A 21,082-nucleotide genomic window follows, 5' to 3' on the forward strand; every position below is an offset into this window, starting at 1 on the left:
AATGGGAAAACGGCAGTCAGGAGCCACTCTGAAGCTATGGCCACTTAATGACCTGAGCTCGTGGGCTTTGATGTCATCCGCCTCCTGAGACGTCAGTGACTCCTAACTTCACGATCTGTACTGCTAGCCAGCATCATCGCCCATTAAGGTTAACGCATACTGGGCAAACCAACAACACAATAACCACGATGGTAAAGACCCCCAGAGCTTGGAGGCTACGTGTGTGTGTATGCGTGTGTGTAAAACTAACCAGCGCAACTATAACAGGCGTCGGCACGCACCCCTCTCCTAGCCGACTCCCGTCGGCTCTCCCGCGACACAGACGAGCTAGACGAGCAAGACGAAGCAGATCTACAAAGCGGCCCGCACTTGACCCTGCGTCGGCTCCGCGGCGCGGTATGGACGGCCCGCCTGCGCGAGACCATTATCTTTATATGGGCCCTGCTAGCGACAGCGGCAGTCATCGTCCTGGCGGTGTGGACGCAGCACCAGAACCAGGGGTCGACGCCGTCGTCCAAGCCCGCCGGGAAGCGCAACCTCGTCTTCATGGTCTCGGACGGCATGGGCCCGGCCCCTCTGTCCATGACCCGCTCCTTCAGGCAGCTGGTCGACGGCCTGCCGCACGACGACGTCCTGGCCCTGGACAGGCACTTTTGGGGCACGAGCAGGACCCGATCAAGCATGAGTCTCATCACCGACTCCGCAGCCGGTGCCACCGCCTTCTCCTGCGGCGAGAAGAGCTACAACGGCGCCATCTCGATGCTGCCCGACTACACGCCCTGCGGGACCGTTCTCGAAGCGGCCAAGCGAGCGGGCTACACTACCGGGTTGGTGGTCACAACGGACGTGACGGACGCGACACCGGCCTGCTTTGCCAGCCACGTGTACTTCCGCGCTCAGAATGACGAGGTCGCCCTCCAGGAGATTGGAGAGGGAGCCCTTGGGCGCGTGGTCGATCTGATCTTTGGGGGCGGGAGGTGCCGCTTCCTCCCGAACTCAGCCGAGGGCAGTTGCAGGCAGGACGACATCAACGTGGCCGAGATTGCACAGAAGAAGCACGGCTGGACGTACGTGGATAACCGGGCCGGCTTTGACGACCTCTGGGAGGGCAAGAATGTCTCGTTGCCCGCTCTTGGCCTGTTTGCCCGCGGCGATATCCCCTTCGAGATCGACCGCCGCAACATGGCACACATATATCCCAGCCTGAGCGAGATGGCGGCGACGGCCCTGAAGGCACTCGAGGAGGCGACCAAGGACAGCGACAAGGGCTTTTTCCTGATGATCGAGGGAAGCAGGATCGACCATGCTGGACACATCAACGACCCCGCGGCTCAGGTGCGAGAGGTGCTAGAGTATGACAAGACCTTCCAGGCCGTCGTCGACTTCCTTGACCGGAGCGACACGCCGGGCAGCTTGGTGGCTACCAGCGACCACGAGACAGGAGGCCTTTCCGTGGCTTATCGTAAGTTACCATTTCCCCATCCCTGTTCCCCCTAAACTCGACCATATGACATTGTCTTAACCGAAGAAACAGAACGGCCCGGAGAGCTTCCAGTGTACGGCTGGCACCCTTCGGTTCTCGCCAAGGCCAACGCGTCGTCGGAATACCTAAATTACCTCCTAAACGACCACATCGAGTCCGTTACAGAGACTTCGGGCTCGTTGAAAGACTGGATCAACAAGAACCTTGTAATCAAGAGTCTCGGCATCGAAAATGCCCTGGACTCGGAACTCGAAGCCCTGGTTTCCCACCCAGAGGCTGCGACGACGCTTTTTGCCGCCATGGTCAGCCGGCGAGCCAGGGTCGGCTGGAGCACGCATGGCCATTCTGCGGTCGACGTCAACATCTACAGCTCGGGCGGACCGGGAACGGACAAGATCCGCGGAAACGTGGAGAACACGGAGGTCGGGAAGTTCCTGCGAGACTACCTGGATGTCGACGTGGATGCAATTACGGAGGAACTGAAGGAGAAGTTCGACCTCGAACCGCCTGGGGCAGCCGAGGTTGAGCAGCTTTCGGCGCAGTTGACTGTCCACCCGGAGAGCTGGATGGCACAGCAGCCTTCGGATTCGTTCTCTCTAGCTGATGCATTCTAAGTGATAAACGGGTTGGGCATCTTTTCATTTGGCATATATCTCCAGGATCATTGGATAGCGAATAATCATCCTCTCGTAACAGTCATTCAACTTTGAAAGATACCCCTTACTTCCAGCTTCAGGTCTCTCTTCAGTCATTCAGGCCCTGTGCAACCGTAGCCGTGTTTCCCGGGGCTGACGATCGTGGAATTCGCGGCTCTGTAATGTTTCAGTTCCGTTCCTAGACATAAATAGGTAAGTCAGGGGAACCCCGTAACTGCCATACATGTGAGAGCTTGACAAACCGTACACTCCTTCTTTTTTGCTCGCGGAAAGGGGAAAAGAGAACATTGACTCCTATCGCGACGTCGCCACCTGATTGAGGGGCTCTAGGATTATAGGTGTTGATTGCTTCTTAAAACCTGGATTCTCCACGTAGGCATGCTTGTTGCGCTCTCTGTGCCGAGGTGCGATCCATGATGGGGGCGTGTTTGCCCGCCTGGTGAGGTTCTGAGTAACGATTCTCCTTGGCGGTGCCGGGGGACAAGATAACTCGCTATCACGTATCTTGTGTCTCTAGACAGGAAGCATCGCCACTTTCCCTGGGCGTTTCAAGCAGTATCCTCCTAAGGGCCAGGCAGGGGGTGTTAGGCAGTGGGCCTCTACGTCATGGAGGGCGATAGACTGTGAAGTCGACGATGGGATCACGCTGCCCGCTGCCTCGGGCGCTACGTTGAGTCGTCGTTTCCCGTCGTCGGACCAGGTTTTAACGACTGGCGAGTTAATTTTTCTATCTATACCTAGCTTCCAACTTAAGTATATATAAGAGGAAGCCATCTGCTGTATGGTCTTCCTCGTCCGCATGCCCAACTTGGAGGTTGCCCTCACGATTTACGCATTCGGAAAGCACTTGGAACCGCTCGGCAAATCTAGCGTGAGAACAGGAGTACCACCCTCGCGTTATTTGCCCACAGCTTCATTCCCGCCGGGTTGCCCACACCTCTAAATATCCTCCCACCTTGAACGCAGTCCTCCTCCATCATCATCCCACCTCACTACTCCCCCCTTTCCTCCGCCCAGACGTGAAGACCCCTCCCAACAGCCACAACCGCAACCACCATGCCCACACCACCCCCCGGAAAGACGAGAGAATAAACATGTGCCAATACATCCTTCCCCTGCCCCTCTGCAACCACCCCCCAGCCACCATCTGGGCCCTGCCAGGCGATGAGTCGTGCCCGCTCCTCCTCGCCCAGCTGCGCCGCACCTACGACCCAGCCGAATGGGAAGGGGCCGCCCGCGCATCCGCCCTGCCCTTCGACCTGCCCGACCGCTGCGGGCCATGCCGCGACAACATCGTTGTCATCAGGGTCGCCCGCCTCTGCGCCGGTTGTCGGCGGGGCGGCGGCGGGGGATGTAGGGGTGTTGGGGCGGAACTGATTTAAGATCTCTTTTTTCCTTACTCTGCAAATGCCGAGGGATTTGCTCAGTCCGAAAAGTCGGACTCGTGCAGCTCGTCGGGATCCGCCTCGTAAGTGATCTCGAATCTCCCCTCGAAGCTCCTCGCCACCTCGTCCGCCAATATCCGCTCCTCCTCGTTGGAGATCTTATGCTCCCCGAACTGCCTCATAATGTAGATGCGGAGGCCGTCGTGGCTGGCGCGCGGGTCGAGCTGCAAGTCGGCGATGAAGCGCAGGATGCCCTCGAAGGTGAAGTGCGAGACCGCGTTGACGTTCAAAGTCTTTAGGCGGTGCATCCCCGCGATGGGTAGGAGGGAGTCGTTGCCTATTTCGCCGTCGAAGCTGAAGTCTTCCAGCTGGGGCAGGGATTGCGCGATTCTCACGATGTCTTCCATGGTCAGCAGCTCGCTCATCAGGTCCAGCTTTCGGAGCTTGGTGCAGTTGCATATGGAGTTCGTGAATTGCTGGTGCCGTTCGGTGCCGATATCTAGCAGGCCCTCGACTGTCTGCACAACGAGGGACTCGAGATCGGTCTGCTGGCCAAGCGACGCGAAGAATTCATCATTGGCATCCAGGAGCTTGACATCAAGTGATGTCAGCCGAATCTGGGGGACCTTGAAAATGGGGTCGAGAATGGACGTGGCGCTCGGGACGAGTAGGAGTTCGAGGTTGGTAAGCGAAAGGCACCCTGATAACCAGGAAACTACTTCCTGGAACTCCTGTTTCAACTCTCTCTCCCAATCGAGTATTTGTGCGAGTCGGCTAGCCTCGATGGTGACGGACTCGAGGTTCTTGCACTCGCTGAGAAGATGCAGAGCGGCGAGACCGGGCTGGTCCAAGGAGATCACGAGGCTCCTGAGAGATACAGAGTGGCCACTCAGTGCCTGGAAGGTCTGATTATGGACAGCATTGGTGCTCATGATGGTGAAGGATTCGAGGCTGTTCGGGGGCAGTCCACGAATAAAGCCCGCAAGCTCTTCGTCCACATCGGTTCCGACGCAGTAATGGCACACAACCTCCTTGAAGAAGGGACAGTTGTTTCGGATTGCCTGTGATACCTCGGCGGTGAGAACAGATCCATCCCGGACCCTTAGGCTTGACAAAAGTGACAGCCTTGAGACCAAACTCGACAAGTATGGGGAAGGAAGGTGGTATCCCTCAAGGCTGGAGAGCATGACAGTCTTGTCCTCGTCTTCGGCAGCCTGCTTGATGAAAGAGGTCACCTTATTGCCAACATCGAGGACGATTTTCTCGATATCCAAGACGGGCTTCTTGGATTTGTTTGCATGTAAGAAGGCACCCAAGGGGTAGCTGAAGAACCAGTCCCTAATTTGCTTGTAGTTGAGCACAATTCTCCCGACCCGGACCCTGTCTCTGGCCAGATCCTCCAGCAGAGAGTAGAAATTGCCGAGGTTCAGAGCCTTTATCCAGAGGCAGTAGGGGTAGACCGTCTTTCCAACACTAGACATGACGATTGACCGCCAGAGACAGGCCCATTTCTCCGTCTCAACCACGGCGGTATCGCCCGTGCTTGCAGGGGATAAGTCATGGATACTAAACAACATCAGTTTCCTGATCATGCCTGCTGAGTAGAAATGAGAAGCAGCTAACCTGTAGAGGAGAGGCAACGTGATATTGGCGAATGAGCGGTTGACAAGGGCGCACTTGTACAAGCTCCCAAAATCACGTCGGTCTTTGAATTGCTGAGAGACAATCCACCAAACCTCTTGGGGGAGTGCCATTGTTGTCGAAACCGACGTGGTTCCTCTGCTGGGGGGGTTGACACTCATGTCAGGTTTCCAGCAGATATTGTACTGAACCTGCCGGTCTAGAGGTAGTCTTTGAAGATACACACGATGGTAGATTCCCGGGAAAGTTGAATCCGGGGCAATAAGATTGGTGCTAATCCTGAGTGATAAGGCAATTGCACTTGCAATGGCGTCTTGGATCGAATTTTGTTGAATGTATCAGAGAATAAGAATTTGTTGTTGTGTTTCTATTTGGGATCAGGGTTGTGTTGAGGTGATGTCGTGAAAGTCCGTATAACACGGCGCAAGTACCCATGTACTGTATGTACTGTAGGTAGGTACCTACGACCCACATCCAAACGCGATGGAACTTCCATACGCGACTCGGAAAAACCGCGGCAAAATCCCGTACCTATCTAGGACCGACCCGGACTCTTTGACAAGACATTATCCTCATTACGATCCCCTCTCCCCTCTGAGACTGCCCTAACCAGAGTAATGTACATTCCTCTTTGGCAAGCGGTAAGCGGCTGCCCAAGTATACGCCAGATGAGATCCTCGTAACCTACAGGCTTCATATGTGCACGAGCCATGGCGGTTCTCAATTTCACATTGAGTGAGGAAGGGGTGGCCGTCTTCCATGACGCTCTTGCCTGCATTGTCAAGTTCAGCGAAGATGTGTCCCTGGAAGCTCGCAAAGACAAGGTAGGTGGCAGAGACCGTCGCTCCTCCGCCAAGGACCAAGTGCCAATGACGATTGTTACTACAGTTAACCCTAACTGCCCTGAACCTGTCCAAATCGGCCTATGTCTGCATTGTGTTTGCCTCCAATAGATTCTTCTCGACATATAACTTTGAGGGGAATGCCCAGTATCGAGACAGATTCTTCTGTCAGTTGTACATCCGGGTAAATATTCCCTGCCTCAAGGGAACTTTCTCTAATGTCATGCTCCGACTGCTAAACAGGCAATCAATAGAGTCTCCTATCCATATTTCGGACCCGCACTGGGGGCGATACGACCAGAGATAGGGATAAGGAAACAACCATTGAGAGATGCGACGTTGCCGTCGACGACGGACCCGGCAAGAGTCGACTGATTGCCAAAATCGTCTGCAGGAATGGTATGCCAAGAAAAGCAACCCGTCTGAACGGCAAACCCACTAACCTTCTTGGAGGAATAACCGCAACCCATGCGTTGCCCTTTGAGCCTAAGCCGCCTACTCATGCCAAGTTCGACAGAAACGAGGCTGTCCACCACTGGACCATGTCCTCGCGGACCCTACGCCAGCTAATGGACTATTTCGGCCCTGGGATAGAGCTACTGGACATCAACACGGATGAGAACGTTGTAAATTTCACGTGCTTCACCGAGAAAGCCGTCAATCTCAATAACGATGGTAGGGTTGATTCTCTTCTTTTTAGGGAACGATAACTGACATAAGCCTAGCGGTCCTGAAGAAGCCCCTGCATACATCAATCGCTGTTGATATGGAGGAGTTTGATGATATCGAGGTCCAGGACAAGCTCCACATCATCGTCAGTGTCAAGGACTTCAGGGGCATCCTCCATCACGCTCAGATGACGAGCGGCCAACTCTCAGCGCGGTACTCCAACCCGGGCCGCCCGATGAAGCTCTCCTACAGCGGAGACGGGATTCTCTGTGAGTTCATCTTGATGACAGTAGGCGAGAAGGACGCGGTCGGCCAGAAAGCCAAAAAGGCTCGAGCCAGTGCGGCGAAGGCTGCTCGACCAGGACTCGAGGCTGCCTCAAACCGTGCCAGCTCCGTTGCCACTGAGAATGCCCGCCCTCAAGATCATCCACGGAACCCGCCGCAGCCGCAACAGAAGACACCCGTGCGTCCGCGGCAATCGCAATTCGAAATCCGACCACCGCCGCTCCCACCTCCTTCGACTCTACGATCGGAACTATTATTCGTTCCCCAAGGCGATGATGACCAGCAATGGGAGCCGATGAATCCTGATGACGACGAGGATCAAGGCGACATGGCTCGTCTGGAGTGGGATGCGAGCATTCAGCAGGTCTGTTCCCTGTGTTCAGTTCAGGTCTTTTCGTGCCCTTCTGCTGACCATTGCTGCAGAATCCCTCCACTCTGCGCATTAACAGCCATTCGGCGACACCGGTAGAGCCCCAGAATGCGCTGCCTGATCGGCTGCCATCTGGCTTAGAACCAACCCAACGGCTTTCAGAGGTGAGACATTGAGCCCCTAGATGGCTGCTGACCTCTTGGCTAACAATATCCAGGTTCGCCGGTTTGGTCTATTTTCTCCTTGAATGGCGCTTGGAACGTTGATTTGCTTTGGCTCTGATAAATTTTTTTTTTTTTTGTTGGGATACCCTGTCGTCACCATCGGAATCTCCAGGTATCATGATAGATGAGGTGAACGTCTAGCTGGGTATGTTGATGGCGATCCAGCTTGTGGCGCAGCCAGCACCGATGCTTGTGATTATAGTCCCTGGCGGCATATTTTTGGGCGAGGCAATGACATTCCACCGCCCCTTGACATCACCATTTTCAATCTTAGGCCCGCAATTCCCGTGCTCGCCCCAGCCCCAAGTCAGAACATTGCCCTCCTCGTCTAGAGCTAGAACATGCTCGCTGCCGATGGCGATCTGTGATACAGGGGGTAGACTCGGAGGAGTCATTTGGCCATGATCATTGCGACCCCAACTTACAAGAGTTCCATCCTTTTTCAGCGCGTAGACATTGCCCCAACTCGCCCCGACATCTTTCCATCTGTCAGTGGTTGCTGGGACTGATGACTTGATCCCCCATTTATCCGACCCCAGGACGACGACCCTTCCGCTGTCGAGATCGCCGAGAAGCAAGGTGAACTCCCGACCGCAGACTGCCCTGAACACACTAAACCCGACACCGTCAATCCTCCTGGGGGCATGCACCACCGCCTCAGGAGCACCGAGCTGCCCCTTCCGACCGTTTCCCCACCCGTACACGTCGCCGTTGCTCAAGACCGCCACAACATGGCCCATGCAGGCCGCGAGATCAACGACCTCGGTACCCGCAGGCGGGAAGTCCAGAACTAGTGCCGGGGACGGCGTGCGGACGATCAGCTCGCCCTGGCCCAGCTCCCCCTTGAGCCCGACGCCGCAGCTGTAGACCCTCGTGTTCCGCCCTTCCTCGTCAAGCCTCGTGATGACGGAGGCCTCCCAGGTCGCGGCGACCAGGCCGACCCTGAACGGCTCGGCGGCGGCAAGGTCCACCCTGCGGAATTGCGGATCGGCCGGGCCGGAACCGGCCGTGACCTTCCCGCAGGCGCCCGAGGCCGCGTCGCCGCTCCAGTAGAGGTCTCCGGAGTCGCTGAGGAGCAGCGTGTGGTTACCTCCCGCGGCAACGCTACGTACTGCGCTTGGAATGGCATCTTGGTGGAAGAGCACTTGTTTCGGGACGGACACGTCCTCCTTGTGTCCTATCCCTAGCTGGCCTGAACCATTGGAGCCTAGGGCAAATAATGCAGCCATGCTGAGCGCTCCTCCTCCAAGAAAGCAAATTGGTGGTGTAGAGAGAAAGTTAGAGACCAGATGACCCGCCCCTAATGAAATTGTATCTAGAATTGCCTTTGCGTGAAGTTTCTGTCAGTTGTAAATATCGCAGACAGAGGATCCATGGATATGGATAGGTACTTCTATGGGTACATGCCGGGCCTCGACAAGGGTCGGGATTTTGTTTATCCACTGTCCCGTGGATTAAGTGGAGCCAATTCCGACCACTTTAAAAATCTCATTTTGACCTCGATTTTTTTCCCTTCTCCCACCTCCCACCTGCAAACATTTCCCCAACGTTCACAGCTTTTTGGGTTGGGATGGAAATACTGCGCTTGATGATGTGACCAACTCCCAAGGGTGTCAGTGCTTTATCAAGGGATCGAGGAACAATGGCGGCACCACAATCTTGCGCCCCGCCCTCCATGGAGGGCTTCGTCGTGGGCCTCATAGGCATGGGCGACATGGGCAAGATGTATGCTCGGAGGCTCAGCAAAGCCGGCTGGAGGTAATTGCCGTCCATTTGCTTTGCCGCTTTGAAAACTGCGGCGTCCTGGGACCTGCCGATCGCATCATCTCGTGCGGACCTGTGCTGGAAGCTCCATCCAGAGCAACCGGCGAGATGCCCTCTGAAAAGCAGGGATGTATTACTGACTACAGCTCCTGGCTCTTCCTTCTACCAAATATGGTGAGTTCATTCCAGTTATCCCCCCCTCCGAGCGAGCTACCCATCCCCCCTCCCCATGTAAATGATGACTTGAGTGCATTTGGCTAGAGTATCGGCCATGGCACGGATTGATCAGCCATTCTGGCCCAGTCCATTGCCGTGGTCTTTCCATGATGATACTTCTCAGCTACCTTAATTATTTTTGTCTGAAAACATCACGTCCGACTTGTTCAACATCTTGAGAACCTCTGGTTGCAAGGTCAATAGCTAACCGCATCATAGTTTCGGATTTGCAAGTTCCTAAGCGAGACAATGTAGTACTAACGATGGGATGGCGCAGTATCATGGCTTGCGACACAGAAGAGAAGTACGGTGCCTTACAGGAGGAATTCGCGGGCAATGTACGGTTCAGAACCCCGTCTTTGGCAAATGGGTTAGTTGCTGAGAGATCGGTCTAGAATAAAGTACAAATTCTCCGCAACGGACACTTGGTCTCTCGAGCCAGCGACTATATCATTTACAGTGTTGAAGCAGCCGCTATCGGCCGTGTGGTCGCCCAATATGGTCCCTGTGTGTCTCTCAATTCCGGCTCCTCTGCCCTCCGCGCGTAAACAAAATAGCGTCTCACAATTGTATAGCAACGAAGCAGAACGCGATCGTAGGTGGCCAGACGTCGTGCAAGGACCCCGAGATCAAGGCATTCGAAGAACACCTACCTAGTGACGTGGATATTGTCTCGTGTCACTCTCTTCATGGACCCAACGTTGATAGTCGTGACCAACCGCTGGTATGTTAAACAAGCTATCCCCGAGACGATACTGTCTCTATTTGCTCTCTGCACCTAGTTCCCCCTTTGTTCGGTCGACAAACTAGTCCAGCCTCAAGTCATGTAAAAGGTCGTTGCCACTTTGCTCACCCCCTTCGAAACCCCCAGGTCCTCATCAAGCACCGAGCGTCGGACGAGTCCTTCACCAAGGTCGAAACGGTGCTCCGGTGCCTCAACTCCAAACACGTGTACCTGACGGCGGCGGAGCACGACCGCATCACGGCCGACACGCAGGCGGTGACGCACGCGGCGTTCCTGTCCATGGGCAAGGCGTGGCACGCCAACCGGCAGTTCCCCTGGGAAGGGTCGCGGTACGTGGGCGGGATCGAGAACGTCAAGATCAACCTGATGCTGCGCATCTACTCGCAGAAGTGGCACGTGTACGCCGGGCTCGCCATCCTCAACCCCGAGGCCCACCGGCAGATCAACCAGTTCGCCCGCAGCACGACGGAGCTCTATTACCTGATGCTGGAGGGCCGGGCGGACGAGCTGCGCGCCCGCGTCTACGGCGCCAAGGAGAAGGTCTTCGGCGGCGCGGGGGCCGCCGCCAAGTGGGGTGACCGCCCCCTGCTGCGGGGCGGGGTGCTCGACCAGTTCAGCCTGGGCCGGCGCGCCGACGACGCGCCGCAGCCCAACAACCACCTCAGCCTGCTGGCCATGGTGGACTGCTGGAGCGCGCTGGGCATTGTGCCCTACGACCACATGATCTGCTCGACCCCGCTGTTCCGCCTCTGGCTCGGCGTCGCCGAGCACCTGTTCCGCACGCCGGGCCTGCTCGACGAGTGCCTCCGCGTCGGCATCGGCGACAACACCTTCCGCCGCGACGACCTGCAGTTCACCATCGCCGCATGCGGCTGGGCCGAGTGCGTCTCTCTCCGCCAGTTCGAGACGTGGCGCCAGCGCTTCGCCGTCACGCAGGAGTTCTTTGAGCCGCGATTTGCTGGGGCCATCGAGATGGGCAATAACATGATCAAGGCGGTGCTGGAGAGCTCGGAGGACTGACCTATGCATAATGTATGTTGTTAGGCCTTGGGTGAGGAGGAGGAAGGGTGGGTGTTATTGGACGGGCAAACTAGGTTTTCGGGCTGGCAGTCAGATCAGGGGATAAAGTATCGAAAGTAAAGCCTGTGGAGTTCGGAAAAGCCAAGTATGGCGAGGTGTTTTGGTCCAGGGTAGACCAATTATCTAGGGGTATCTCTATTACAAGCGCCTAAGTCGCCATATACACTCCACCACCAGGGGAGGGTACATATCTATGCTATGCTTCATCGCCCCCTGACCAAACCTCTTCAGCAATAACCGATGCTAAATGTGTGCGCATCCCATTACTCCCTTGCAAAGCAAATAGACCTTATACTCGCCCTTCCAAGATGCAGCCGACAAATCCACCAGCACACCTCACTTCCCCTTCGGCCCCACGACCCTCACCCCCCTGGCACTATCCCAGACGCTGACGCTGACGCGGGAGGGTATCTTCCTGCCCCTGAGCCGCTGGTCGACGAGCCACATGCCCACCACAAACTCCTGCTTATCCAGCGCCCCGCCGCCGCCCCGGTCAACGAGGTCCCACACCTCGGCCAGCTCGTCCTCGGGCAACCGGCTGCGCTCCCAGATATCCCGCACGACCACGTTGGCGACCAGGTCCGCCGACCCTTCCTCGTCGCCGAGGAATAACCCCCTGTTGCTCGCCCACACGGCCTCGTACCTCCTCCGCTCCCGCGCAGACACCCCGTCGCGCCACCGCTTGCGCGACCCCTCGTGGTGCGCGTGCCTTTTCCCGCCGCCGCCCAGCGCCCGGGGTCGGTGTCGGTGTCGCCGGCGCCGCGCGTCCGAGTCGTCACCGCCGTCGTCGTCATCGCCGTGGCCGTTGTTGTTGTTGTCGTCGGCCGAGCCGCCGCGCCGAGACGGCGACGCCGGCGGCTGCCGGAGCGTCTGCAGCATCCCGCGGCGCTGCGGCGATTTGCTCTTGCTGTTGCTGCCCTTGCGCCGGCCCGTGCCGGAGTGTTGCTGGTGCAGGGGGAGGCTTGGGGGCCGCAGGTGGAGGGGGTGGTGGTGGTGGTGGTGGTGGTGGTGGCCCGGCCGGCGCGGGGGAGGAGGGGCCGGGGGTGTCGGGGAGTCGTGGGTGGCCATTGCGTGGCGCGCGGAGGCTAGGTTGCCTGCCATTATGGCGCTGGTGAGGGAGTCCAGGGGGAGAGAGCTGGCCGTGTCGACGGTGGTCGTCGAGTGGTTGGGCGATAGTCCCCGGCCGGGGGAATAGGAGTAGGCAGACAGGGCCTGCCGGACGGGACTCGACCTCTGCAGAGAAGGTCGTGGAGAAGATCGCGGGGGCTCCGTTTCGCGGGCTGGACGCTCCCTGCCTCTAACAGGGGAGCTCGGCCGCGGGGACTGTGTGGAGGATGCGGAGACGAACGTGTCGTCTGATGATGCTTCGGAGTTAGGTGATGAGGTCACACTAGGCCTAGTTACTTCCACTGGTTGGGTGTTCTTCGATAGCTCGGGTCCCTTTTTGGGAGTTGCGGGCTTGGGGCGCCTTGGGTTTGAGGCATCCGGTGGATTAGCTACTTTCTCCGAGGGCTGAAGGTTCGGCTTGGGCCCTAGTCTCCGAGGATCTGGGGATATCATCTCGGTCGCGCTACGGCGAATGATCTGTGGCGGCGATGCTGGGCGTGTCCGCGTGGATTTCGGCTTGGGAGCCAGCTTTGGGGTGACCGCCTGGGCTTTATACGCCGAGTCTTGTCCTCTGGGGCTCAGGGATCTCGGGGGAGTCGGCAGGCGTAGCTTGGGCCTTTCGACATGTCTTTGCTCGGGTGAAGGGTCCCTCTTCTTAACAGGGTCCGTATCGATCTTGTGCTGGAACATGGATATCAGGGATGTCGCAGGAGGGACTGGGCTCGTGTCTAGAATATCCTGGTTCGTTGCGAAAGAGTCGACGCTATTCGCCCCAAAGCTATGTCCTCGCCTTGCCCTCGGGGGACCGAGAGGGCTATGACCGGCGGGAGGATAAGGGGAGGCATGGCCGGTATGGTTCGGGGACGGTGAGGCAGACCTGCTGGCAGCCAGTGTAGCGGCGATGAAGGAGGGTGACTTCTGATCCATAGATGGTCTCCCACCAGGTGAAAGAAAGCGGAGGCTCGCCGGCGATGAGCTTAAATACTGCGTCAATCGCTGGGAGACTGCTCCATGCTCGAGCTCGCCACCGTAGGTCCCCGCCTCTTGGACACTTCCCCCCGTGCCTTGTCTGCTTATATCCCGACTCTGGCCATTGTTCTTCCTCGAGGTATTTGTCGGCGATCTTGTCCGTGGGCTACTCTGCTCTCTGGAAGCTTGGGTTGCAGCGAGAAGAGCACCATTGCCTCTTGTCGTCGGGTTCGGCGCTCTAGGGGCGGGTTTGGCTTTGTCGACGCCGGATTTCTGGGCCTGGAAGGCGAGCGTCGCACCTCTTAGGGCTGCGCTGCGAGCCGCGGCCGAGTCATGAGCTGTCGCTGATGTCGATGCCGGACTGGTGAAGGCGGGCGGGCCTTGAGGTGCCATGAGGCTGACTTGCTAGATGCTGCATACCAGGGGTCGCTGGTGGAACGCAGATCCCGAGCACAAACAAAACCGAGAACCGAAGCAAAGATGGAAAGTGGCCCGCTGAGTGGCTATGACGCACGATGCACAAAGCTATCTCGTTTATGCTGCTTGGGGTTTCCGTCGCGAAAGCAGGGCGTGTTAAAACAGTTCTACGTAAGACTGGCGCGCCTGATGCTTGGGGTCTCTAGGCGCTAATCATTGCTGGAAATAGGGGACGGCATGACGCTAACCCCGCACTAATTTAGTGGCCGGATCATCTGCATTCTGCAACCACACGCGGGAGTCTCCGTAAATCAATCAATCAAGCTTCCCACGTTCAATTGCAGAGGCAGAGCACCTGGCTACCTTTTATCCACGCCGTACAATACAGAGGGTAGTCGCACCCAAAGTCAGCTCAGTACCTACTTAAACGCCGAATAACCCTTCAACTCCTCGAATATGTCCAGTTCCATATTTCAGACACCGCCTCGCAGCCCTTGACCCTTTCTCTCCCCTTCCCCCGCATCCACAAACGGTCCCATGAGAATTACCTACTCAAGAAGAAAGAGAAGGTCCGGCCAACACAAGGAGTCTCCGGGACGCAGTCTCCTTCCCTGTTGCCCGCAGTCCGTCGCCGAGAAGTGAAGAAAAACGGTATGCACAAATTCAAATACAAGAAGTAGAAACCGAACGTGAGTGTGAACCATGAGGATAGACATGATCCGAAGACAGTCAAACAGACATTGATGGTCAAGAACGCCGTGCGAGCATGTTGGAAACGTTGTCAGATGGGCAGATCCGTGTCTGGTCGTGGCCGTTCGTGATCCATACACATAGCTAGAATGCAAATCGCACAAGAGGCGCCGCATGGATGGATGTATCAATATGCATCCTCGTCCGTCCATTCGCTTGCCGACACGACCCGGTGGCCTTCGTTATCCAGCATGGCATGGCCTGCATACAATGCTGGAGGGACCCCCCGCTGCCGCTTCGCCTGGCTCCCCTGCGACCGCCCGTAGCCAGTCTCGGGTGTCATCCTCTTGGTACGGGCAGCCCTCAGCTTAGCGTAGTATGCCTCTGAGGCGTCTGGCTCTTCTTGCTCTGAGTTGTCGTCATACGTCTCCCAGTTCTCGGATCCGGAGATGGCGGTTGATGTGTTTGAGATCTGCCTTGGTGGCGGAGCTTGGGGATAGCTGGTCTGCGCCGGTGCGAGTCGCTCGTTCTGTCGCATGGACGAGTGGTAGTCCCTCGAAGTCGGGCGACTAGGGTGTTGCGAGAGGTGTCTATCGTCGTACACGTCCTCGGGCTCCACCTGTCTGACGATGCTCGATTCGAGCCCGGTTGACCGATAGTGGTTCATTGGAGTCCCCAGCTCGGGCGGCGGCATAAGGTCTCGCATCTTCGGCGGCGGGGCTCTCATCAGTGGGGGAACCTGCCGCAGAGAGTTGTTCTCAAGTCGTGACTCTGGTCGGGGCCGTTCTGGAGAATTATTGCCGTTCTTGAGGTTGGACAGGGGGGCGCGTGCAGGAATTCGTGACGGGCTCCCTTTGTTGTTGGCAGCAGTATGGGCTCTCGTTGACAGTGGCTTCCCCCCAGGTGCGGTCGGGGTCTTTGCCATGCTCCTCGCCGCCTGACCTCCCGACTTCACAGCACTATTGGCCCTGCTCGGTGGTGCAGACTTCGCATTCCTTGCGGCCGATGGAGGCGGACCTGCTGGCGTCTTGGCTCTCGGCCCTGGCGCTCGCTTTGTTTCATCGTCATCCAACACGTCCAGATACCGCTCGCCGTGAACCAGAAACGGTCGTCCGTATTCGTCCTCCCACTTCTCCAAAACTTTGCGGAGCTCTGCTGCGACTTTCGGGAGCTCTTTCGAAATCCTCTTCCTCATTTTCTCCTCCCGCAGAAGCTTCCCGGGATCTCGTCTCTCTCCCTTCTGCCCTTTCATCATCAGGCGTGAGGCGTCCTGACTCGATGCTGCTAGCTCATCTCGGTCGTGGACGAGCGTCTTGTGTCTCTCAACAAGAGCTAGTGTTGGCGCACGCTGTTCCTTCAGGGCCTCGAGCCGTGAGATCTCCCGCTCGTGCGCCTCGAGCAAGGCATCGCTGTAAACGTCGGAGAAGGCCGGGGTGAACTCGAGCATCTCATCCTCTGACAAGTAGAGTGCATCCCACAGCTCTTGGAGCTTGTAGCGTGCGTCCTCGACAAAGAGGTGCAGATTCTGGTGCTTGAGCTCGTTGAGCCGGGATAGCTCATCCTCGAACTCGTTGATCTGCCGAACGCCGCAGCCTCGATTGCCATTCAGGAACGTCTTACGATCCTTTTCTTCCACCCCTAGTTTCTCCCAGAGGGCTTCAACGGCAGACTTGAGCTCTTTCAGCCGCTTTTCGCGGTTCTTCTTCTCGTCTGCCAGCCGGTCCCGCTTGGCCCGCAGTCGGGATACGTCCTCCTCATGCAGGCCAAGCTGCTCGGGCGCGTCGCGGTAGTACTTGACAATAGCACCGTCGGTCTGGGCCTGTGGTGTACCAAGCTCTGCCCACAGCTGGATGATATGCTCGGACAGGGCCTTTACCGTGGAGACGCGCCGAGTGTACTCCTCGTATACTCTGGTGAACTCTTCATCTAGCTTGTCGACATAGGATGGTGAGAGGTCGAAACTAGGGGGGATCGACTGATTCGGCCCGGATGGTGGCAATGCCAACTTCACAAATGTGGGCTCGAGGTGTGATGAATACGACTCCAGCGCCTCAACAAGTTCTAATCGATGGCCACCGTCAGCAACTACACGTATGTTTGAGAGTTTGGGGGACAAGAACATACTTCTAACTTGCTCGAAACGTTCCCTGTGGAGCCTGCTGATTTGGATGTGCTTCTCCTTGAGGACTTGGAGGCACCGCGTCAGCGGAAAGGTGACCTGAAGCTCGTCGTCTTCGGATTCGTAGTCCCGGCGAGGCTTGTTATCATCGAGAGATGCTTCCATCTGCCGTATGGTGGTTATGATCTTCTGTGCCTCGTCGATCATCTCCTTCTTCTCCGTCGTGACGAGCCTGACCTGGTTGTGCAGGGCTTCCGACAGAGCTGAGAAGAGCTGTGGCACATGGTTTGGTTAGCAAATGTGCTGCATGTGCACTGATGGACTCGGGCGGGACCTACCTCGGCTTCACGCGCATCGCGATCATGGTTCGGAATACCGATCTCGTCGAAGAGACCGTGAAGCTGGCCAACGATGGCGCTGACCTGCTGGGAAAGGTAACTCGTGTCCATGGTGCAAAGACGCCGATGTCAATGAAACGGACGGTAAGGGTGTGGGTATAGGTAGCGGGGTGGATCGAATCGCTACGATCAACAATGCGGCAAGATGGCCGCAGAGTGGTGATGGTGACGTGTCGAACGAAGCCTGAAGGTGGTGATTTGTTGATTTTGATGCGGCGCGTATCATTTAAGTGCGATGGCTCCGCAGCTTGGTGATGCAGCTGTAGCGCAAATTTGTTTACATGGACCGTTTCGTCACGACACCCGCAGGCAGAGCGCGCAGGTCAAGCAATGCATCTCACAAAGAGCGGTCGTAGAAAATCAGCCCAGTTCGCATCAAGCACGGTTGACCAAGCGTAGGCTATTGCGACGACCTGGGGCTGGGACTTGTGAAGAGCCGTGGGGAGCGTATAGTGTAAATAGTCAGTGTCGAGGGGAATTCTTAGTCAAGCGTGAAACGAGGCTTTTCGGGGAGCGATATCTATGTTGGGGTCAAGGCGGCTTGGGAGGTATGCTTTGCCTCTCCGACGTTTCCATAGCAACCCCGCTGTTTTCCGCAGCCACTTTTACACCGCGAAGGCCCAGTGTTTCAAAACGCGACCCCACTTGCACCTTCTCGAAGTTACCCCGCGTTCAATTCAGACCACCAAGCTTGCCCGAGACGACGTCACTTGATTGCTCAAATGGCCGAAGTCAGGTTATCACCATCAGAAGTTGAGTCGCGAATTCTTCATCTCATTCAACGGCTACCTAGGTAGTCGCAATCTCTCGCCTCAGTTCCCAATTGCTTACAGTTCCGTTTCTAGTTTTATCGCATGCCTGGTTTGGTCCCGGTCAGGTCCGTTCCCGCTTTGCAATGATTGGCCATGAGGTTGCACCTCGTATATTGTAGCATTTGCGTTCCGTGTATACGCCCGTATAATATAGGGACATGATTTATGCCACTTGACTGTGGTGGCTTGCCTGCACCGGGTTGAAAATGGACAATTGTATCGTCGTTCTCGGCTTACCGGGAAACGCAGTTCGGGCTAGCGAACGACAAGTTATGTATGTACAATACATAGGTAGCTCACCAAGGTGATACTTTCATACACCTGGAAATAAAAGTGGCCATTCACACCGTCAAGTGTGCAAGGCGTGGGCAAGCCGGCTTGTTGTCCAGCTGAAGCTGCGATTTACTAATGCATGGCGCACACTTTCCGCTCACCAAATTATAAGTTTAGGTCTATCAGGCTTCGTTTCGCCTCTCGGCATTCGGATCTTAGCCGATTGAGTCGCCGGGTCTTTTGATGGAAATATCGGTAGCCCCGAGCAATCGCCGGGGGGCAGCGCAAGTATTTGTCAGCCCCTGAAATTCCCAAATCTTTCGGAATCAGGCGCAAACGACAACGAGGTCCATTTGTCAGCCCTCATTCTCGAGAAACTTACATGGTATATTAAGGGTTGGAGGAGTCTCGAGCGTAATGATGCCGTATAGTCGGCAATTCCTATCGCTACCCATTCGCACTTGAATCTTTGTTGCCTTTCGTCATGTCGAGCCCATCCGTTCTGGTCATTGGGGCTGGCGAGCTGGGAACAGCTGTACTCGACGCGCTATCGAAACACGCGCAGCGCCAGTCCGGAAGACTGGCCGTCCTCCTGCGCGAGGACACTCTCAAATCTGCGGATCCGGCCAAGGCGGATAGGAACGAATATCTCAGGTCCCTCGGCATCGAACTTGAGGCCGGTGACTTCATCAACACCCCCATCCCGGCCCTGGCCGCCGTGTTCGGGAGGTACGACGTCGTAATCCAGTGCGGCGGCTACGGCATCCCGACAGAAGTGCAAGTGCGAGTCACCGAGGCGGTGCTCGAGGCGGGAGTGCCCCGATACTTCCCATGGCAGTTCGGCGTTGACTATGATGCCATCGGACCTGGGAATTCCGAGGGCTTGTTCGATGGGATGCTTGGGGTGCGGCAGCTCCTGCGATCGCAGACAAAGACCAAGTGGACTATTATATCGGTGGGAATGTTTATGAGCTATTTGTTCCTGCCTAGCTTTGGAATCGTCGATCTGGAGGAGCGGACCGTCCGAGCTCTTGGAAGCTGGGAGAACCGAGTCACCGTCACCACTGTGGAGGGCATTGGCACCATGACTGCCGAAGCAGTTTACCGGCCTGACGGAACCGGCAGCCAGGTCGTTCACATAGCAGGCGACACGATGTCATATGGCAAGCTGGCGGAATTGCTCGACAGCTCATATGGAGTTACGTTCAAGAGAGAAGTTTGGGATTTGCCTTATCTGAGGCAAAAACTGGCAGAGAGACCCGAGGACCTCATGGCGAAGTATCGAGTGGTTTTCGGTTCTGGAACAGGAATCTCGTGGGATATGGAGGAAACACTGAACCATCAACGGGGTATCCACCTCACCGGAATCAGGGAATACATTGAGGAGAATAGAGGGCCATAATCAGCGGAATGGGGCCGATCTCCTCTTTTCTAAAATCTTTCCGCAATCCACTTGGATTACCATCCCTAGACAGCTTGAGACATAAAATAATTGAAGTCCAATATGGAAGCTATGCTTGGAGGCTCTAATGCGAGGTGGTGAGACCCGACGTCTAGGGTGCCTGTATCAATTTCGGGGGCCTTAACTCAGGCTGGCTTAATCTTATCGCCAATGATGTGGGCTTCTTTAACTACTGTACCTGGTCCCACCCGTGCCACGCTCTCCGCCAACAGAGCCTCATCTTGTGAACATTCCCTGTCCTCCGTCGACTTTACGAAACAGCCTCGAAACAATATCATTTTGTGGAGGGCACGATGGCGACCATGGGTAAGTTTCGACGCCACTCTCCTTCCTCTCGGGATTCTTAGGCAGGGAAGACAGAGAGAGCTAACCCCACCTTCTCGCCAACAGAGCTCCCCGTCAACCATAAGCTGTCTGACCCCCAGAGCGACGCGCTATACGGTTACAATGCAGAGGAACAGAAGATAATCACCAACTCTACGAAGCCCTGGACACGAGACCCCAACTATTTCAAGGCCGTGCGGATTAGTGCCGTGGCCATGGTGAAGATGGTCATGCACGCCCGGTCGGGCGGCTCACTGGAGGTGATGGGGCTGATGCAGGGCTACGTCGAGGGCACGGCGCTGGTCGTGACCGACGCCTTCCGCCTCCCCGTTGAGGGCACCGAGACGCGCGTGAACGCGCAGGAGGACGCCAACGAGTACCTGGTCGAGTACCTGCGCCTCTGCCGGGAGGAGGGCCGGCTCGAGAACGTCATCGGCTGGTACCACAGCCACCCGGGCTACGGCTGCTGGCTCAGCGGCATCGACGTGGGCACCGAGAGCATGCAGCAGAAGTTCAATGACCCCTTCGTCGCCGTCGTCATCGACCCGGACCGCACTATTAGCGCGAGCAAGGTCGAGATCGGCGCCTTCCGCACCTACCCCGAGAACTACAAGCCCGCCGGTGTCAGCGGAGGTGCGGGCAATGGTGCGGGCACGGTCGGCCCGGACGGCTACCAGATGGTGCCGCTGAACAAGGCGGAGGACTTTGGCGCCCACAGCAGCCGGTACTACTCGCTCGAGGTGGAGCACTTTAAGAGCACCCTCGACTCGCAGCTGCTCGAGTCGCTGTGGAACAAGTACTGGGTGCAGACGCTGTCGCAGAACCCGCTGCTCTCGAACCGGGACTACGGGACCAACCAGGTGCTGGACCTCGGCCACAAGATCAAGCAGGCCGCCGCCGTCGTGCAGCGCTCCGCGAGGGGCGCCGGCGGCAGCCAGGGGCCGTCCGGCCCGTCAGCCAGGGCGGCCGACCAGGCCGTCGCCAAGGCCGTACAGGACACGAAACAGGTTGCCGCCAAGGAGGTTGCCGGGCTCATGGCTTTGGAGATCAAGGCGCAGATCTTCAACCGCTCAGAGCCGAGCACGGAGTGATTTGCCCGTCTTCGTCCATTTTTGGGCCGAGGCCTTTCTTTCTCTTTTTTTTTTTGGGTG

The 21,082-nt window shown here is 56.9% G+C and overlaps 10 protein-coding genes across 10 annotated transcripts; 6 read left to right on the plus strand and 4 right to left on the minus strand.

Annotated features, from left to right (window-relative positions):
• Positions 1–120: 120 nt before the first annotated feature.
• QBC33DRAFT_535330 (putative repressible alkaline phosphatase) lies at positions 121–2,196 on the plus strand. Its single transcript, XM_060427617.1, has 3 exons — positions 121–191; positions 268–1,462; positions 1,535–2,196. Exons 1-3 carry the CDS (start codon positions 189–191, stop codon positions 2,095–2,097), a joined length of 1,761 nt encoding a protein of 586 aa, XP_060284759.1. The 5' UTR covers positions 121–188; the 3' UTR covers positions 2,098–2,196.
• An 890-nt stretch (positions 2,197–3,086) lies between these two features.
• Positions 3,087–3,541, plus strand: QBC33DRAFT_382227 (uncharacterized protein). Its single transcript, XM_060424071.1, has one exon. It carries the CDS (start codon positions 3,234–3,236, stop codon positions 3,519–3,521), a length of 288 nt encoding a protein of 95 aa, XP_060284760.1. The 5' UTR covers positions 3,087–3,233; the 3' UTR covers positions 3,522–3,541.
• Positions 3,179–5,559, minus strand: QBC33DRAFT_489863 (uncharacterized protein). The gene is made up of 2 exons (XM_060425453.1): positions 5,148–5,559; positions 3,179–5,090 (listed from the first exon to the last, which is right to left on the minus strand). Exons 1-2 carry the CDS (start codon positions 5,324–5,326, stop codon positions 3,563–3,565), a joined length of 1,707 nt encoding a protein of 568 aa, XP_060284761.1. The 5' UTR covers positions 5,327–5,559; the 3' UTR covers positions 3,179–3,562.
• Positions 5,560–5,875: 316 nt separating this feature from the next.
• Positions 5,876–7,507, plus strand: QBC33DRAFT_448990 (uncharacterized protein; the record flags this gene model as incomplete). Its single annotated transcript, XM_060424500.1, has 6 exons — positions 5,876–5,989; positions 6,054–6,191; positions 6,262–6,406; positions 6,461–6,682; positions 6,733–7,325; positions 7,385–7,507. 6 exons carry the CDS (start codon positions 5,876–5,878, stop codon positions 7,505–7,507), a joined length of 1,335 nt encoding a protein of 444 aa, XP_060284762.1.
• Positions 7,508–7,561: 54 nt separating this feature from the next.
• On the minus strand, positions 7,562–8,917 carry QBC33DRAFT_382240 (RCC1 domain-containing protein). The gene has a single exon (XM_060424072.1). It carries the CDS (start codon positions 8,782–8,784, stop codon positions 7,693–7,695), a length of 1,092 nt encoding a protein of 363 aa, XP_060284763.1. The 5' UTR covers positions 8,785–8,917; the 3' UTR covers positions 7,562–7,692.
• A 313-nt stretch (positions 8,918–9,230) lies between these two features.
• Positions 9,231–11,300, plus strand: QBC33DRAFT_449158 (Prephenate dehydrogenase; the record flags this gene model as incomplete). The annotated part of the gene is made up of 5 exons (XM_060424506.1): positions 9,231–9,313; positions 9,813–9,873; positions 9,931–10,042; positions 10,111–10,259; positions 10,407–11,300. The coding sequence occupies 5 exons, from the start codon at positions 9,231–9,233 to the stop codon at positions 11,298–11,300; spliced, it is 1,299 nt and encodes a 432-aa protein (XP_060284764.1).
• Positions 11,301–11,498: 198 nt separating this feature from the next.
• Positions 11,499–14,057, minus strand: QBC33DRAFT_607142 (uncharacterized protein). Its single transcript, XM_060432326.1, has one exon. The coding sequence runs from the start codon at positions 13,827–13,829 to the stop codon at positions 11,697–11,699; it is 2,133 nt and encodes a 710-aa protein (XP_060284765.1). The 5' UTR covers positions 13,830–14,057; the 3' UTR covers positions 11,499–11,696.
• A 673-nt stretch (positions 14,058–14,730) lies between these two features.
• On the minus strand, positions 14,731–17,111 carry QBC33DRAFT_449614 (microtubule associated protein-domain-containing protein; the record flags this gene model as incomplete). Its single annotated transcript, XM_060424525.1, has 2 exons — positions 14,731–16,935; positions 17,001–17,111. The coding sequence occupies 2 exons, from the start codon at positions 17,109–17,111 to the stop codon at positions 14,731–14,733; spliced, it is 2,316 nt and encodes a 771-aa protein (XP_060284766.1).
• Positions 17,112–18,223: 1,112 nt separating this feature from the next.
• On the plus strand, positions 18,224–19,847 carry QBC33DRAFT_382414 (NAD(P)-binding protein). The gene has a single exon (XM_060424073.1). The coding sequence runs from the start codon at positions 18,630–18,632 to the stop codon at positions 19,545–19,547; it is 918 nt and encodes a 305-aa protein (XP_060284767.1). The 5' UTR covers positions 18,224–18,629; the 3' UTR covers positions 19,548–19,847.
• Positions 19,848–19,900: 53 nt separating this feature from the next.
• Positions 19,901–21,022, plus strand: QBC33DRAFT_514144 (putative cop9 signalosome complex subunit 5 protein; the record flags this gene model as incomplete). Its single annotated transcript, XM_060426032.1, has 2 exons — positions 19,901–19,913; positions 19,998–21,022. The coding sequence occupies 2 exons, from the start codon at positions 19,901–19,903 to the stop codon at positions 21,020–21,022; spliced, it is 1,038 nt and encodes a 345-aa protein (XP_060284768.1).
• Positions 21,023–21,082: the final 60 nt, after the last annotated feature.

The sequence above is a fragment of the Phialemonium atrogriseum genome (assembly GCF_030411735.1).
Source record: "Phialemonium atrogriseum strain 8032-3 unplaced genomic scaffold QBC33scaffold_9, whole genome shotgun sequence".
NCBI lineage: Eukaryota > Fungi > Ascomycota > Sordariomycetes > Cephalothecales > Cephalothecaceae > Phialemonium > Phialemonium atrogriseum.

What these genes read in the sequence shown, in the direction of transcription:
- QBC33DRAFT_535330 (XM_060427617.1), top strand. An exon ending in AGGCCTTTCCGTGGCTTATC is followed by an intron (nt 1,463 to 1,534) that starts GTAAGTTACCAT and finishes CCGAAGAAACAG; the next exon opens with AACGGCCCGGAGAGCTTCCA.
- QBC33DRAFT_382227 (XM_060424071.1), top strand. Translation starts at nt 3,234, where the DNA reads ATGTGCCAATACATCCTTCCCCTGCCCCTCTGCAACCACCCCCCAGCC.
- QBC33DRAFT_489863 (XM_060425453.1), bottom strand. Translation starts at nt 5,326, where the DNA reads ATGAGTGTCAACCCCCCCAGCAGAGGAACCACGTCGGTTTCGACAACA. An exon ending in ACGTTGCCTCTCCTCTACAG is followed by an intron (nt 5,091 to 5,147) that starts GTTAGCTGCTTC and finishes GATGTTGTTTAG; the next exon opens with TATCCATGACTTATCCCCTG.
- QBC33DRAFT_382240 (XM_060424072.1), bottom strand. Translation starts at nt 8,784, where the DNA reads ATGGCTGCATTATTTGCCCTAGGCTCCAATGGTTCAGGCCAGCTAGGG.
- QBC33DRAFT_607142 (XM_060432326.1), bottom strand. Translation starts at nt 13,829, where the DNA reads ATGGCACCTCAAGGCCCGCCCGCCTTCACCAGTCCGGCATCGACATCA.
- QBC33DRAFT_382414 (XM_060424073.1), top strand. Translation starts at nt 18,630, where the DNA reads ATGTCGAGCCCATCCGTTCTGGTCATTGGGGCTGGCGAGCTGGGAACA.